Source organism: Bombus vosnesenskii, unplaced genomic scaffold (genome assembly GCF_011952255.1).
Source record: "Bombus vosnesenskii isolate JDL3184/JDL3185 unplaced genomic scaffold, Bvos_JDL3184-5_v1.1 scf7180000013444, whole genome shotgun sequence".
NCBI classification, from domain to species: domain Eukaryota; kingdom Metazoa; phylum Arthropoda; class Insecta; order Hymenoptera; family Apidae; genus Bombus; species Bombus vosnesenskii.
In genome coordinates, this window is record NW_022883055.1 from 976,467 (window position 1) to 994,657 (window position 18,191).

Sequence of the window (18,191 nt, forward strand, 5' to 3'; positions counted from 1 at the left end):
TTATCGTTATAATTTTGTATATATACCCCCGCGGACATTCGTTGAAACCTCTAGAAACGACGAATAGACGTGCAAAGAATCGCGTTAGTTATATTATTCGACAACGATCGATTCGCGCCTATTCGATTCCATTTCTATCACTGAGCAAATATTCGTTTAGGAACGGAAAACTTTGGCGGAAGATAGATGTTGTGTCTTTGCAAAAGGTGTCGACGCAGCCCGATATTCTGCGTGTACCTCGCCGGACAAACGTGACACGTGAAGTTTCTCTGTCCGCCGCATTCGAATTTCATGTGTGTGGTTAAATTTCTCTTCATCTTATACGTTCTTCCGCATCGTGGACAATTGACAGGCGCCTCTGCCGCGTTTACGGACCTCGTGCGTGTGACGTTACTCTGGAACACGAGTCTCCGTCTGAATCCTAGAAATAAACGGGAGATCCTATTAGAGAGAAATAATCGATATTTCGCGGAGTACACAATTTACGTGGATTGGACACCAAAACAGAAGAATGATTTCACTGTCACATTTAGAAACTCCCTTCGATGAAAGGCTCTCGTGTTATCGTAAGGAAAAATCGGTGTACACCGATCGAGAAATGTCGATTGGACGGCAGCAGTTCGATAAACATTAATAAAAGAAACTGGTTTTCGTTGAATGTAGAGGAACGCATCGACTCAGAAATCGTACACGTTTATTCCATTCGTATAATTACACTTCATCTTTGGACGCGTTGCACACCTTTTAACGAAGCTACGGCTTAATCAACAACGAATCGGTTCTCGTGAGAGGATCGTGTATGCTTCTAGTACATTTTACTTATACAGGCCCTAATCGGAAAACAGGCGATTCAACGGCGCAGGTGAACTTGCGGAATTAATCGAAATTGCTACGTTTTTCGCACCGCGAATTTGAATTTGTAATTTTAATGTTAAATAAGAAAACTGATGGATACGAAGCGTTCGCGATATTCGCGATACGCTTTTCGCTATATTTCTTTGATAGTTGGTCACCTATTTGAAAAGTAGAGTTTTTCGTACGAGCGTTCATCTATCGATAAAAGGAAACGAGGTTCGACGACGACGTTCAATGCTTCGTTCTAACGTGTCGTTCGAGGTTGGCCTTTTGAGAAAATCTATTCTTGCAAATGGGACAACTAAACTTGGGTTCGACACCGCATTCGTAGTTTTGATGCCTCCAGAGCGACGTGAACAACTTGTAGCTACGATTGCAGTTGGGGCAAGTGTGCTTTTTCTTCCTTCTTCTCTCCTGTTCGTTCAATCTCTCCCTAACGATCTTTTCGCTCATTGCCGTTCGTTTGTTACACTCGAAGGTTCTGTGACGTTTCAACGAGGCCATCAACGCAAACTTTCGATTGCAATCGGTGCACAGGTATTTCCTCGGGCCATATCGGCGCATCTTGTCTTGATCGCCCTTAAATGTCATGGACCGCAGGTGCCTGGTGTACAGGGCGGTATTAACCGGTGTCAATGTCGGCAACGCCAGTACCGTCCAATTGGAGGAGCTGTATTTCTGTGCGTCTGGAAACGAACAAACGAAATAAAAGACTTTTAGCATTCTCGTTGATACGCATAAGCGGAGAGCGGCGTGCGATCGTAGATCCGCACACGTTTTATCGTTATCGATCTGAGATCTCAGATCGGCAAATACAATTTCCTAGTATATGTCGTAGTATATGTTGCTCCGTTCAAAAGACAGAAACTTCTGCAAATGTAAAATACAGAGGATCTTTATTTACAGGATATCGTGCAATGTGGTGTCTACAATGATGTAAATAAACGATAAATTCCACACGTATTTAAAATACGGTTGAACGCGAAGGAAAATTTGGCCGCGCGCTACACAAACGATCTTATAAATTTTGTGGAAACTCGTGATAGGAGGCGAACATGGTTCCCTGAATGTGCACGTTACCCTCGACATCGGCAAGGGCGTCCACCTGTTGCAATCTATAACGAGGATTCTGATCGAGAAAATGCTGATGTCTGGCCAGTATATGCTTCATCAGGCTATCCTTGTATCGTGTTCTATGTGGGCAGAAAGCGCATTTGAACTTTGGGTCGATGCCGCATTCGAAATCGTGATGCCTCTTCAGATGATGCTTATGCTTGTACGTTTTGCCGCAGGTGGCACAGGTATGCTTGAATACCGAAATCGCAGGATACTGGGACTCCACTGAAACAGACACGAAATTTCATCGATTAGTCGAAATCGATGGTTCCCGAGCGAAACAGTTGGCCAACTTAAGTCGTCGGACGATCTGAAACGGCTTGTTGCTCGAACGATCCGACAAACAAGAAAACAAGGAACGTGAATAGGAGATAGCGTCTCTCGGAGGGGATGATTAACGCACCAAATACAGACAACAATCGTTTTGGTATAGAACGTGACAGATTTTTATTTGATTCGTGCCACTTTTTCTCTCGACGGTCGACGACGAAAGTCACGCAAAGCTGGTCCAGCTAAACGGAAAACCTTGCGACGTTCGGTAGCGTGAAAATTCGTATCCTCGTCGTTTGTTCCTCGTTCCTCCGTTTATTTATTCTTTCCTCTTTCTCCATCTCGTTTTATTAATTCACGCTCAACATCGAGAAGTATACGAATCGAGAACGGACCGATCGCTTTCGAACATTATCGAATGTATTATACACATATATGTTTGTATTTGTGTGCGTGCGTGACTGCTTGTCTCGTGTGTCTGCATGTATATAAGAAAGAACAGATACGCCAGCATTTTCGTTTCTAACGAAATTATCAGCGAATTATGCAGCGCTGTTTACGCGATGTTCCATTCGTACGTTTGATCGATCGACGGGTAATCGCGAAATCGCTGCTAGTCGTTGTTCAGGGATTTCTCTGCTGCCTGATATTCGCTGTTCGCGGCGTAAACCCAGACCTGGCGTGCTTCATCATGTGCACCTGTAGATACGACCTGTAGGTAGCTCGATAGGGACAGAAGGTGCATTGATGCATTGGTTGTTTACCGCATTCGTTTATCACGTGTCTGCGCAGGTTCTTCATTTGGTGATAACGGCGATCGCAATTGTCGCAGGCGAATCGCCCTTGTCCGCGCGACCTCCTTCGGTCCTTGGGCAATCGACTCACGTAGAACCTCATTTTCGCGTAATCTGCAACCAGGAAGAAATCATTCGGTTAAAATTCCAAGTTACAGATCGCGATCGTCGTTCCTTCGATCGTCGTTGAACGGATTATTTGCGCGAATGGAACGAACGTCCTTTCATCGATCAACGCGAGTATGACGTACGTACGTTACATATGCCTCTAAGCGTACGCACTAGCCGTACTTACGAGCAACACGAAAAGGAGACTAGGGGCTAAGGAAAAGAATTAAACGTTGTAATTTGTCCGAAATATAAGACAAACGGGATACGTTTTCGTTACATGCAGATGGTATCGAACACGATTGGACGAATCGTCGTAGTTTTGAATCGCAGATCCTTGACAACAAAAAAAAAAAAAAAGAAAAAGAAAAAAAGGAGGACGAGAACGTCGTGCTGCCACGTCGACAGCCTCGAAGTCAATTTTTCGAGTGTCGAGCGGCAAGCATCGAGCAACGTTGCGACGATGCATCCCCGAATCGATCCATAACAACTGCGAATAGCCATCAGGTTAAGTATGTCAGGCGAAGTATATTTTCGAAAAATTCAAATTACATTTCACCTACGACCGTGGCGGCGAATGATACAACGATCGCTATTGTCGGAGCCGATATTTGTACGGTAAACTTGATATTTGTATTTGTATGGGTTACACTCTTCTAGGTCTTTTCTAACGCGACCATCGCATCGTTCGATCACGAGTAGAGGAGACTCGAACGAATACGCATCATATGCTTCGATATACTGCTCCTATACTTGCTGCGACGTTGTCGGTATAGGCATTTGTATCTTCTGATTTTCACAGGTTTCCACGCTCGATCATGAAGCGACGTCTCGAGGATCTTTGAACCTGACGGTTTCTCGTCCGATTCGCCGTCGCTTTTCGCATCGCTCGCCTTTCCGCGACACGAAACTGCACTCTGGAATCGTCGATCGTCAAATTAAAGGAGAATCGTGCATTGGGTAACCGAGATACGAGGCAAATGGGCGAAAGAGGAAGAGAAAAGGGGGAAAACAGCTGAGAAATTTTGCAAAGTTAAAAAGGAAGAAAAGAGAGGGCAGAAGGGAAACGAATTCAAAGATTCGCCAAGAGAAATTAGGTATCTGTCATGTCGAGTTACCTCGCGCCGGAATTTCGTACGATTCGATTTTCATCCGTAAATTTGATGGAAATTTCAACGGAAAGATGCCTTCGATTCAGATTATTCGAGAGTACGTCGATCGATAAGAACGGGAAGAACGAAACGTCGTCACCTTACCGAAGAACGGAACATCCTGTTTTAACGATGAACATCGACTTTGGTGAAAAATAAGAAATTTCGAAGAAATACCCGAATTTTTAAGTTTTCTCTTTTATTGGTAAGAAATATTTATGTATGCACGTAGAGCGCGTAAGTGGTACAGTCGATATCTAATTGCAGTCTAATTGGGTTGATGAACTTTCAAAGAACGTGAACGCAATGTACATAGCTATAACACCGGTGGAATTTTCTTTATTTCGTTCGTTTATTGTCGATCGCGTATATGTATAGTAAGCGTAAGTGAATTAAACGTAAACGATCGTTCGTTTCTCAACAAAAGATTTACCAGCGCCCGTTAACCTACTTGATCCTTGTCTAATTTCGTTTACAAACCGATATAGATTTTATACATTGCGCGTGGCAATCGACGTCTCAGCCAACCTTCTGCGCGGTTTGCACAAAATCCACAAACTTGCATCCGCAAGTTGCGAATAAACCGTAGAGTTTCAAAGGTACGCGTACATTTTATCAAATTATGTCCTCCGTCGCGTTACACCGATGCACGAATTTGTCTGTACATTTTAGAAATGGACGCACAAAGAGCACGCGATCTACTCAATCGACCCGTCTTCTTTTCTTTCTCATAATCGCTCGACGAACAAATTCTTACGAATAACGACACACTGTAAATACGTAATAGTGCGTAATAGTGCGCATGTCGTTACACGGTATGAAAATAGAGCTACTATGAAAAGTAAAAAAGTCTCGCCGCTAATCGCGTTTAAGGTCGTGCAAGGTTTTTCGATCCTCGTTACACTTCGGCCGGTAATTAACGCAAAACTCGTTCTCAGTTTGATCACTGCAGTTCACCAGCGAAGTTAAAAGACACGAGTTTCGAGGGGAAAGGGGACTATCGCGCAGACCGGGAAAAGATCGACCGTCGTCGATGTAGTCTTGAAGAGATGTCGATCGACGTGTCTCGAGTAGAAAGCAAAATAGTCGTTGACGAAGTAGATTAGTTTCCAGCGTCCATGGAGGATGACAGCTTATTCCCATTCGGCATCGCGTAGAATTCGCTCAAAAGTTTCATATGCCTGCCGTTCAAGTGGGTGTTCAGGCTGGACTTGTGCTTCGTTCTGTAAGGACAGAGGGGACAGTGGAACTTGGGTTCCACGCCACATTCGTGCTTCAAATGCCTCGCCAGGCTGGAGTAGTAATTGTATACCTTGCCACAGTTCTTGCACGGATAGGTGACTTTCTGGCAGTTCAGGTAGCCCACGGAACGCGACTCTGAAAAATTCGAAAGACAGAAGAGACGGATATTAGAAACGGTCGACGAAAATACCGAGGAATTCGTTCGTGAGGATGGCACTTTCGCGATATTCATACGGCAGCCGTGCCATTCATGTCGTAGCGAGCTTCGTTGCAAGTATCGAAGCTCGTATCCGTAGATTTCGCGAGCGAGCGGTTTCGTTCGAACGGTTTCGATCGTTGTTCGAGAATTCATCCGGGAAAATACGTAGCGCAAAATAGCTACGACTATTTTGAGCCACGTGCCTCTTTGATCGTTTTGCTGGAAAAACTATACACTGGCTTTCGAGAATTCGTTGGCAGAGGCACGACAGGTTAAAGTACCGCGAGGGACTACGAGGCAGGGTCTCATGCAGTCTTTGTCAAGTCGTTTCCTAAAAAGAAACAATACGATCACGTTACCTCTATGGTAACTGGGTCCAACTCTTTTTTCTCTCCTGTTTCTCTTCTTCTGGCGTTCCACGACACGATTCCTTCGTAAACCGATCGGATTTTACGCAGACGGTTAACTTTCAGTTACCACAGTTACAACGCAGGTCAATTACAGGTACATGATCGATACGTGATAAATCAGTCATACTTTATTACGTTACTCACTGCTATTAGACATATTTTTCATTGTATCTGTTATATTAGTGTTGTGTTGTTATTGTTATTATTATTTTTGTACAAATAAATAAATTAATATATATATATATATATATATATATATATATATATATATATATATGGAAATCAATGTGAGAACGAGTTGTGAAAAAATTAGTCGCTGCAAGGCGTATGGTAATTCCAGGATTTCGAATCGTTTCGCGTGTATTTCTGCATTAAAACTGGAATTCCCAGTTTACTGTAACGATGAAGAACAGACTTGGATATGCAGTACATGTCAGCTGCCTTCCTGAGAGACAACCCACTGGCCACTGCTTCGACAGCTGATCTGATTCGTTCGAGTTCGAACTTGCATTTCGTGTATCTTCCTCCGAAAGATCTCGTCCCTCTGTCACTGTAATAGCCTCGCCCTGTAACACGAATTAATCGCAATTGTAACAGAAACGCAAAAGCGCGTTCCACCGTGATTACGGAGAATTATCTGGCTTGTCCCTGTGCCGTTCGATTCCCATAGAAGGGATCGGAGAAGAGAAGACGCAGGAAGGAAAAACGGTGATAAACGTACCGATGGCAGCGATCGAAAGACGCGTGGAGAACGCAATACCGAAAAACGCGATCGGCTGTAACGTACCTTTGGTAAAATTTCGATCTATCGGCGGTGCTTGTTACGGCGGCAAGGATGAAAACAAACGTTGGAAATTGCGATTTCAAGACGATCCGATACAAAGAAAACGTCCATAAGCTTAGTTTTATTGTATACAGGAAAAGATGGTGAAACAGCCACGAACCACGCGAACGAATCGAACATCTATATATCCGCGTGTATTCTCTTCATGTGAGACTTGAGATTCCATTTTCGATTGCTTCTGTAACTACAGTAAGGGCAACACTCGGCCTTTTTCTGGCCGCAGGACGCCTTTACGTGTTCCACCAAATGATGCTTCCAACGATACGATTTAGAACATTTCGAGCACTTGTATCTGCCTCCGAGGGGATCCGTGCTTTTGTTCCTGCATATTCGGGTAGGCTTGCGATCAGACCCGAAATAATTAGCCTCGTAAGAGCACCTTTCCGATCGTAACTCGCTCGCTTCGGTTACCGTAGTAGGCTCGAATACCTGATACTCCTCCCAAAGGACCAGTTCACCTGAAACACAATATTCAATTTGTCATTGACAGCGTTCGACACTGACAGGTTCTACCGCCTTTGCACCGTCGACGATCGTCTAACGAAAATCTAAGTGTAGCCGAATAATCGTTCGCTCAATGGGGAAACAGTGACGGTCAATGGATAAGGGGACCAAGCGACAAATATGAAAAACATGAGAGGGTTAAGATTACAATTCCTCTGGAAACATTGGATAAATATATCAAGCGGAATCAACTTTATTTTCTCTCTTCCTTTTCCTTTTCTTTCCCTCTACTGTTCAAGTACGACATTTACAAATCACAATATGACAGAAGCTTACACACAAAGCGTTTTGCGTCGATCAATTTGCAGATCTGCTCCTCAATTCACTTTATTTGTCGTCTATTTAACATCGATATCGAACAACTAAAACATAATCGTCGTGCAAAATTTCGTTTCGTTCCGTTTGATTTCCGACGGTGTTTCGTGCGAACGATCGACTCAGACGACTGTGTCGGTGTCGTTGCAATGCATACGACTGACGTGCTTTTTCAAGTTAGATTTCTTGTATGTACGAAAACTGCAATATGGACAACACTGCTGTTTGTCCTTGCCGCAAAATATTTTTTGATGTTCCACCAAATGACCCTTCCTCTTGTAGCTTTTCAAGCATTTGAAGCAAGAGTATTTATACTCTTGCCTATCTTCTTTCAAACCGCCTGTCGCGTATTCCATACTTTCCATCTCATCGTCGTCTTCGTCCTCGCAGGTTTCTTCCGTTATCACGCAATCGTCTGTATATCCCTTGACACTCTCGTTTTCAAGATTAATCCGTGCAGTTGCGACGTAAACGTCGGTCACGTCGAGTAACTCCATGCGTTCGCCAATTCCTTCTCTGATCTTGAAGGCGGCCACGGAATCTGAAACAAAATATCACGCGCGTTTACACAGGACTGCGTTTACACGAGAAACCGTACGTTCCGCAACATGAGAATCTACACAGGGATATATCAAAGAAGCATATTATATCAACAGTCGTGTTACAGAAATTTCCGTTGGTATTTGCGTTTACACTTTCGTTACAAACGAGTCTACTTCAACGACCGGTCAACGTTCATCCCTTAAACACATGTAAACATCGTTAGAAACTGGTTACTCGGTAAAAAGCAAACGAGGATTCTACGATCGTTTGTCCAGTGTTGATCGACTGCGAGCAAATCATCGACGTCGGTTGATTTCGGTCGGATTGTGGCACCAGCATTTTTTCAACGATCGTCAAAGTTGAATCGTCGTTAAAACGAAAAGAAAAGAAAAGAAGAAAAGAAAAATAACAAGTGAAAGATAACGAAACGGGACGAATCTTCGAAGAATTTTTTCAGATGGTTGGATCTGTACACAGGTATTTATTTAAAAAGCAATCGACTGCCGGACATCGTTACACAGGAACACTTAACCATCACTGCGCAGCATTCTTGCTCGATCTAATAGATTTACGGATCTATCGAATCGAATGGATAAGATAGGCTAGATGTTCATGCATCGTAAACGAACGATTCGCGTACATTATTCCTTCTAAACTATCGATAACAAGTACGATTCATCTTCCGCGTTCATACGATTACACAAAGAATGAGATGAAAGGTGACTGACGTTCACTACTTGATTAGCGTGAATACTTATATGGAATTGAATCCGTTACGTCGACACGATCTCGATCGATCGTAGCTTGTCACACACGAGAGCGAACGGTTTCTTCCTGCTCCTCCTCCCCCTCCTCCTCCTCCTCCTCCTTCTTCCTCTTCTTTCTTCTTCTCGTTCTTCACCTTCCCCCCTCTTTTGTCTCTCTTTAATACTCGGATTTCAATAAAAACGGATAAGAAAGAGAAAGAAATTATCGTACTGTGTTTCGTCTTTCATCCCTCTTCCAGAGCAAATGTTACGTAGACGATGAATTCGTCGAACGCGTCCGCGCATTTCTCGTACGACACGCGTCAAAGTTAATTTCTCGAGATGTAGAAGCATGTTCGTTCGAACAAGGAATCGCGACGTTCAAACATCGTATCGTTGCAGCCGTGAATTCTTGTTCGAGACACGCCACAGAGAGAGGAAATTGAGCGTACAACGTCGTAATTACAATTCTACCACTTGAAACGCGATACTCGCAAAGTTTCGAACGGTTTTTATAGGAAAAGACGGCTGCCAATGCATGCTTGTCCATACTACGATCGCTTCGATATCAAATAGGTAGGAAATCGGTTGCTAGAATTTACTGCGCTATCGTTACTTTTCTCGATATGGTAAAAATCGTGACAATACGTACGAAAAGTTGTAGATTGCACGATCCGACGAATCTATGTCGCTAGATTCGACCGACGAAGGTAGAAAAAAAGAGAGAGAGAGAGAAAGAAAAATAAGTAATGAAAGAAACGACAAAGTGGAAGAAAAAGAAAAAAAAAAGAAAAAAAACAGCCTGTAGACTAGATTGGATTTATCAAAGAGCGGCTACGGTTATTTCGTGAGTCGCGCTACTGCATACCGATATACGGATAATCCTTTTTCGCAAATCGACACACGACACTAACTTTCAACACTCTCTAACGATTACAAATATTTGATCGTCGATGACAATAACATTTCGAAGATGTTTTGGCTTCGCATAAAATTCGGCCGATCCACAATGTGTACGTTATGCAACGAGTTAAAGGAAAATTGTTGTTCAAACGTTCGAGTGTTGAAATATCGACTCGACAAGGACAAACCAATACGTATGCGTAGTGACGGATTTACAAACACCAATGAAACCGTACGAAAGAAACATCGTTCCGAACAGCATGGTTTCCCGCGTGGAAAACGAGTTCCATCGCAAAATCCAAAGACTTTGGCTTCGTACAAATATCGCTGAACGAAAAGAGTCGTAGACGATAAATGACGTTCAGCGAAACAGCTGTCTACTTGATGTTGTGCACCGAGAGCAGGTGCTTGAGAAACGAGGCCTCGATCCTCGATCTGTAAGGGCAATACTGGCAGGAGAAGTGAGTCTCAAACGTAACCATTCCGCAGCCCATCTTCAGATGTTTCCGTAGATTCGACGCCCAGGAGTACATTTGTCCGCAACGCGGACAAACGTGCAGCCGCGGCCTCACGATCGGGAATAAAGGAGCATCTGGAAAGAAATCTCGGTTATTAAAGAACGACGAGCGAACGGCGTGACGCGATGCGATACGATGCGATGCGATGCGACGTGGCGCAAACCGAAAAGGATTATTTAGGAGGGCAGGTTCCAGAAGAAAGAAAAGAAAGAAAAGATGGGGGATCGCAGTGGCTAGCTTCTAGACATCGAAGCGCATGCCTTGCCAGGTTAATAGAACACAACGGAATACGACGACAGTCCCGTCTAGTCGCCGATAATCGTACGCGCTCTTCGAGCAGAAACCTGCGAAGCTGATTCTATTCGACGGCGATCGGCACGAATAGTCGCTTCGGGATTTCCTCGAAAAGGGCATGTTTCCGGTTTCGAGCAGCTAAAAAACGACGATGCTAACACACCTGTACTTTCGTACTCGTGCACGCGCATATACTTACGTTCTGTTTTCGTGGCCCGGATCGTTTCGTTCGACTGCCATTGCCTGAAAATATTTGTAAAACGGTCGAGAGAATGTTAGCGTCAAGGGTTAGGTTTTCGCATGGAGTAAAAGTACACTTTATTATCGGCCAGCAGATCGGTCGCACAGTAATCCATTCGCTAATGCATGTGTATCCGATGTTTACAAAGTAAATGCCTCTTCAAATTTCCCTTAAAGTTGGACTTGTAATCGCAGATAGTGCAGCAGAAGTTTGGTGGCTTGCCGCAAGCCATTCTTTGATGCAGTCTCAAGCTGGAGGGCCAAGAGAATGGTCGACCGCACCACTCGCACGTGTGCATCATGTTACCTGAAACAAAAATCTTAGTCAGCGCATTGGCAAAGGCGTGGGCTTCCCAAAGACCGTTCGCAACCGACTTTCCATTCTTCTCCTCTTCCTCGATGTCCGCTAATCTAGCTTTTCCAACGTAGAAAATCCACGTTGCAAAAGCACCGCGCGATACGATAGTACGTCGCGACACACCCGGTTTCATCAACGTAGACACTGAAATCGAATACACGTGAAACGAACGTAACACTTTCTCCATCTGCCAACAATTTATTGTTCATACAGCAGATTTTTTTGGCCAGGTAAATGCAAATTTGCCGGGTTGCAGGAGCGATTGCGAATAAATACGACGACCGTGGTTGGCGAATCGGTGATTTCATCGTTCTCCAAAGTGTATTCGAAGTATGTGCTTTCGTAAGCTGCCCTTATACTTGGTCCTGTGCGGACAATACGGGCAACATTCCTTTGGATCTTTGCCACACTCCTTTCTCAAGTGATTCTTCATGTTTCTCAGCCAACGATAACCTTTGTTGCAGTTTGGGCACCTGAAGCAACCTGGCTTCTTGTCCAGGCAACTGCTCGATTCCTGAGGTAGCTTCAAGCTCGGGTTATTGGAGTATAGCACCAGCTTGTGATGGCCGACAGTTCTGCTTTGGTAACGGTATCCGGACCAGGACGACTCTGGAAAAAGAACGGGTGTATTTTATTATTAGAAAGAATTCTCGTCTGGCCGCGTATTTTCGTATGTCGATAATAATACTAAAAAGAAGAAGACAGTGGCGATAAATCGCTGTTAGAACAGAACGTGTTCAAGTATTTTACAAACGTCGCTTTTTATTCTTCGTTATATTCGTTTGGCACATGGCTTTATACAGGATCACGACACTTAGGCGTACAATATGGTACGTAGGATGGGTAAAGTATCATTTTCACTCGATAGTTTTTTCGATAGTTTTTTCACTCGATAGTAATTCTATCTGCAAACGAAGGTTCCGCAATGTGAAACATCTCTCTAGCTGCTCTCTATTCTATCGCGTTACAAGATTCGATTCACGCGACTCTATGCGAGAACGGGCGATCGTCGTTCTTTATCCTATATGCATTGGCGTTCACCGAACGGAATGGTAACGTACGAGAAAATATAAACGCGTACGAAGCGTACGAGGCTTACGAAACGAGAAACGAGGGTGCAAGAAACAGGTGGAGGAAGGAGGGAGAGAGGAAAGCCTCCTAGATGCTACTCGAGAACACGTTCTTGCCAGGATGATTGGTTCGAATATGTTGATAGAGATTGCCACGCTGTTTGGTTCTGTGGGCGCAATAGGGACATTTGAATTGCGGCTCCTTTCCACACTCGTGCCTGGTGTGTCTGACCAGTGTGGCGCGATGCTGATACCCTTTGCCGCACGTCTCGCACCGATACGGAAATTCGACCCGCTTCGCCATCCAAAGGGTCGCCAGGTCCTTGATCAGAGGCATCATCGGGTAGTTGCAATTCCTTTGAAAGTTCTTCGGCATAGTCATGCACGGGATCGGTATGTCTGCAAGTCACAGGAAGAAGAAAACGAGGGGCGTTAGTTGGCGAGCATAAACGAGCGACTCTTCGAATTGGGAAATACTTTGTCAGATAAGAAATCCAACTACGATCAAGAACATTTCGTTTAATTGCGTTTCGTTTAATTACGGCACAATAGTTTTCAATCAACATCAAAACTACATCGAGTCAAAACGTTTAAGATTGCACGAGAAATACGTGTTCCTTATTGTTCTTTATTTTCCGTTTTATTAGCTAGCAACGAAAGGGACCTTTATCTATGGACAAGTACACAGACAAAAGTACGAAATATTGCCGGTAGAAGTTTGAAAAGGAAAAATGGCTATTCAATTTCCGCTCGTGTTATACACTTCGAGCACCGCATGGCGGAGCCTCGGGTGACGATGTTCGATGTGCCGGTGGATCTGGTCGATGGTATCGCCCACGGTATCGCAATAGGGACACATCTTCTTCGACTCGAATCCACATACTCGTATCATATGCGTACGAAGATCGGTCAAACGATCGAACTTTTCGGTACACTTTGGACAGAAATTCGAGTCCCGGAACGATGACGAACGATCGTTTACTCTCGAGTAGAGATTTTCCATCGGTCCGGCGTGGATCCTTCCGCGTCGACGCGTCACGTCCTTCCCAATGTTAAACAACGCGCTTCGACGCGAACCTGAAATCGAACGTGTGCCAATTAGAAATTTCCTTCCGTGTTTTCCTTCTTTCGTATCTTTCGATCGTCTCGTCAACGACCTACGATCGATCGTCCAACGATTATCGTCTTACTATCAAGGCGATTTAGAGGGAAATCGAAGTAGCGGGAACGCGAAAGCGTTAATTCAAATGTTTGTCTGTTATCTTGTACGTTATTTACGCAATAACTTGAAACATTGTACTGTGTGATTTATTGTTTCTAACACTCTTCCTCGATTCTATGCTCTTACGATACAATAAGGTTAGTCGATAGTCGATAGTCGAGGGTGGACAGAAACGAAGGGACAACAGAGAACACGTTCGCTAGAAAACCGATCGACGACGGTCCAGGTGTATCCTTTCTCGTCGTTGTCTCGCTATTCTCTCTTCTGTCCACTTTCTCTTACTTTTCAAACACGTTCTAAACATTCGCTACGCAACTTCGGTTAGACGCGTGCTTGTTGAGCGAGCACGGTCCTGCGGCATTCTCTGCAGAAGCGAACAATTGCATTTGTCGCGCGAAATCTTATCTTAGAAACGTTACGCGCGAAACTCGAACCGATTTCTCTTCTGCTGGCGACTAAAAGGCAGAAAGAACTAGCGTTAGAGGAGGAACGATATTCGACGATCGTTTCGTCGTCTCGTTTGTTTCTCGTCGTTCGCCCGGCGAGTAGTACGAGTACAAAAGTCGCGGAAAAAGGAACTTGTTGCCCGTGATTGGCAAATCGGAATTGATCGGAGCAGAGTTCGATCTCAATTCAGATCGATCACGTATACGTTTTGACCACGATGACACTGACGAATGTGTCTATAAACGTGACCGCGTTGTTTCATTCGCGCAGCACAGTAAGGGCACTGAACTCTCGGCTCTTGTCCGCACTCGAACTTGGTGTGCCTTTTTAAATGCCATGCGTGTATGTAGCTCTTGGAGCATCTAGAGCACGTGTGCCTCTCAATGTCTCGAATAGCGGTGGCCCTACGCCTCCTCGAGCCGAGCGGCTTCTCTTCCTCGTAATCGAAATCCTTCGCTTCTTCCATCACCACCGAGCAAAGATTCTCCAGATCGGTTTCTATCTTGATCCTCTTGATGTCTAAAAAAAGAAAAGTAAAAAGGAAACGCAATTAGTCGCAGTCTCGGGACGTGTTCGCATGACCGGTCAGATACACGAAGAAAACAAAAATGATGGAAGCGGTTATCGTTACGAAGAGGATCGGGTTACCGCGAGTTATTTTTCCCGCCACCTTGTCCCCGAGAAGACCGCAAGCTGACCTTTTATCAGTGTCTTTGAGCGAGCAAACACGCAAAGGCAGAGCTTCCGTGTTCGGAGCTTCTCGGCCCAGGGACGAGAATAACCGTCGATTAACCGTCGATTAACTCGTTAACCGGCGAAGCGGAGGAAAGTTGAAAGAACGACCAAAGCGACCGCAAGTGGCTGCGTCGTTTTAGCGAATTCGATTTCCACGGCAAAGAGAAGCGAACGTTGGTCGTCGCGCGTCCAAGCGAAAGGAAAAACTCTCTCGCGAACGATCGCCAACAGGTGGTACTTGTTCGAGTCCAGTAGCACCGTAACAATGCTTTATTCGCATTTCACATGTACATTCGTGAAACGTGTATGCACACACACACACACACACACGTTACGACGGCCAGTATTCCCGTCCTTCGATGTTATATGTGTGTATATATAACGATGACGCAGATCGTGACGACGAGGCGACAACGACGACGCTATACCTTCGTTACAAGACGTTCGTTGTCGGTTAGAATGCGAAAAGAAAACGTGGGCATTCGGGAGAACGAGAAACGGAAGAACGTCGACGACGATGATGGACTGGACGGGGAACAGCTGTTACGAAGAGCTGGTCATCAAGGCGAATCGATAATGTAGATGCGTTGACCCGAGTGTTTTCTACGTATGTGCTCGTTCACGTGTGCCCTTTGCTTGCTGCGAGTACCGCAGTACGGACATTTGAATCTGGGCGCGACGCCGCACTCGTAACGAAGGTGACGATTCAGACTTTTCACCACGGTGTAACCATTCCCGCACTTTGGGCACACGTAGTTCTTTTTCTTGCTGCCTCTGCGTCGAGGAGATCCGTAGACATCGTCCGACGCGTGGAACTTGCTCGCTTCCTCATACGAACCGGCTCCGTAATTTCCGTACAATAGTCGAAACGAACGATCCACTGAAAGCAAAAAAGCGCTACGATTAGAATTATACGAGAATCGATGGTGCGACGCCCACGACGATCGTAACGATCGTCGCGACTACCGATCGCGATGCGACAATTAGAAGAGAACCGGAAACTCATAATCCGCTAATCCCGTGCACTCCTCCTTCGGGAACCACTCCGTTACCATTTAAATATTCGCCATTCTCGTAAATGCTCTGTTTCTCTCTTCCAGAGAAATATACGACAAGGATGGTGCGGAAGGACGTGGAAGGAAAGTTGTTATTGAATAAAGTGTTTATTACTTTACTTATGAATACAATATATCTCATGACGATTAAAATTTAAGGTCGATCACGCAAACCCTTTCCTCCGGATGTTTCTTGCGGATATGACTATAGATCTGTGACGTTTGTTTGCTCCTCAGTTTGCAGTAAGGGCACTTGAATCTAGGTTCGTGACCGCACTCGTACTTGTAATGCCGATTACGGTTACTTTTCAACGTGAAGCTGTGCAAACACTTGGGACAGTAATAGAGCAAGCGATCTTTGCCCACGTTGTTGCCCGGCTTTACCATGCTCATCAGCGAGTCCAACACGCTCAGATCTGCAAAGAAGAAACAAAGTACGGTGAACGTCCGTTCAAAGTCTGTGGACATGCGACTATAATACAACTCGCGCGCCAATTCGCGTTCTTCTCCTCACGTTCGCCGATCGAAGGAATCGATCTGTCGACCGAACGAGGGAACACGATCGACGACGTTTTCGGAGCTGGTCTGGAATATGTACAGACGCATCCATGACCTACGATGAGTTCGTTAGTACATATGTATCGCGTGAAAAAAAAGCAAAATACGTAGCACCGAACCAAAGGATTCTCCTGATCTAGCAAAGCGACGCGAGATAGAAACGAGAAAGAAAGACAAACATAAAAAAAAAGAGAAACAGTAAGGAAGAAGTAAAGAAAACAGAGAAAAGAAAAACCGAAAGATGAAAAAAGAGAGAGACAAACAAACACGGGTGGTAAACGATCAAAGAATTACATCACACAGTGCACGCTCGGTAATCGAGCGCAGACAGAATCGCTGGAGTGTTTGAACATCGATTTATTATTCGTATCTTACAATTCCACAGTGACGACGATATATGATCACAAAACATCGTGGAAAATGGGGAATAGTAATTGTTTCGACATCGAACGTAATTCGCGAACATTTATTCGTAGTCAAGTCCCGAAGGAAACGATCGGTCGTACGAAACCGATCAAACGGGGAAAGGACAACTTGTTCGTACGATGAATGGAGAAACGCGTCTAGCCCGGCTCTGATCGGGCGTGTATAGTTATTAATAAACGCACTTAACGCTACAACATCGTTAATTATATCACAGCAACAAAAACAGTCGGCCACTAACGTCTAGGTGTAGGTAGAAGAAAACGAGAATCAAAGAAAACATTTCGGTCGCGGTGCGAACGGCTACGCTTTCGCCGTAAGCACGTGGTTGCACCAAACGTTCGTATCCTGCTGTCTCCGCGCATCGATTTCAAAAGCTTAAAAGCTCGGCATTATCTTTCATCGTGATTCTCATTCGGTTCGATAAACGAGAAACAAAAGTGAAAGAACACAACGTTTGCCCCGACCGCTTCACCCTGTACCATTCAGTCTTAAAGCGGAAAGCGTACCGGCAAATCGAAAGGTACACTTTCCTCTGTTCCTCCCCTTTTCACCCTTCGAACATCCAACGATACGCCGGACGCACAATTACCCGAAACAACTTTTAAACGTTATTTGACGAACGCGCGTTTTCTGTTGCTCCGGTTTCTTTGCTTTTCTTTTTCGCTTTTCCTCGTCATTTCTTCACCTTATAGCTGGCTCGATTTCACCAACGGATGAAACTGTTACGTTAAAGTCCATTTCTTTTCCTGCTATGAACGTTAAGGATGCCGTTATTATCGTTATTCTTACTATCTTTTCCATCGACTCATTCCTCCTTTCTTCTCGCGCACACGCACACCTTCTCATTCGCTCTCTCTCTCTTTCTCACACACACACACACACACACACTTTCTTTCTCAATCTTTTTTCCATAGAAAACATACAATTTTATCTAGTAGGACGTCTAGAAATCGAAGAACTTTTCGTGTGACAGCTCGTGTGCATCGTGGAACTTTAAATGCAATTGTACTTGAAACATGTTTACGTTCGATTTCTCGGGCAAACCGGTTACCGGCTAATGATTACCTCGTCAACGACGTGAACCATTCGTAGAAAACACGAGCAATTTCAACGTGCGGTAAATTAACCGACGGTCGCGTTCGATATCCTAAAATTCGAGATTCGTTTGAGCATCGTCTCGTTTCACGACTAAATCTCGTAAACGATCGTTCCCTAATTTTATAAAACATTTAAAAATTTGATAACAACGGAAAATATATGTATCATAT

At 44.6% G+C, this 18,191-nt stretch overlaps 2 protein-coding genes across 6 annotated transcripts in view; both read right to left on the reverse strand.

The window, feature by feature from the left end:
• Positions 1-674: 674 nt before the first annotated feature.
• LOC117238234 (longitudinals lacking protein, isoforms A/B/D/L-like) overlaps positions 675-18,191 on the reverse strand; it is a 91,689-nt gene continuing 74,172 nt past the window's right edge. For 3 of the 5 annotated variants that reach the window (XM_033502987.1, XM_033502988.1, XM_033502983.1), the window contains 3 exons: positions 3,006-3,149; positions 1,936-2,196; positions 675-1,541 (listed from right to left, as the gene is read on the reverse strand). In XM_033502987.1, the coding sequence (XP_033358878.1) occupies positions 1,087-1,541; positions 1,936-2,196; positions 3,006-3,149 (860 nt within the window). In that variant the 3' untranslated portion in view covers positions 675-1,086. Of the gene's footprint in view, positions 1,542-1,935; positions 2,197-3,005; positions 3,150-13,770; positions 14,669-18,191 lie in introns of those variants that run through there. The other 2 variants (XM_033502986.1, XM_033502994.1) reach the window with 2 other exon arrangements.
• LOC117238249 (longitudinals lacking protein, isoforms A/B/D/L-like) lies at positions 11,101-11,717 on the reverse strand. The gene is made up of 2 exons (XM_033503011.1): positions 11,428-11,717; positions 11,101-11,359 (listed from the first exon to the last, which is right to left on the reverse strand). Exons 1-2 carry the CDS (start codon positions 11,432-11,434, stop codon positions 11,172-11,174), a joined length of 195 nt encoding a protein of 64 aa, XP_033358902.1. The 5' UTR covers positions 11,435-11,717; the 3' UTR covers positions 11,101-11,171.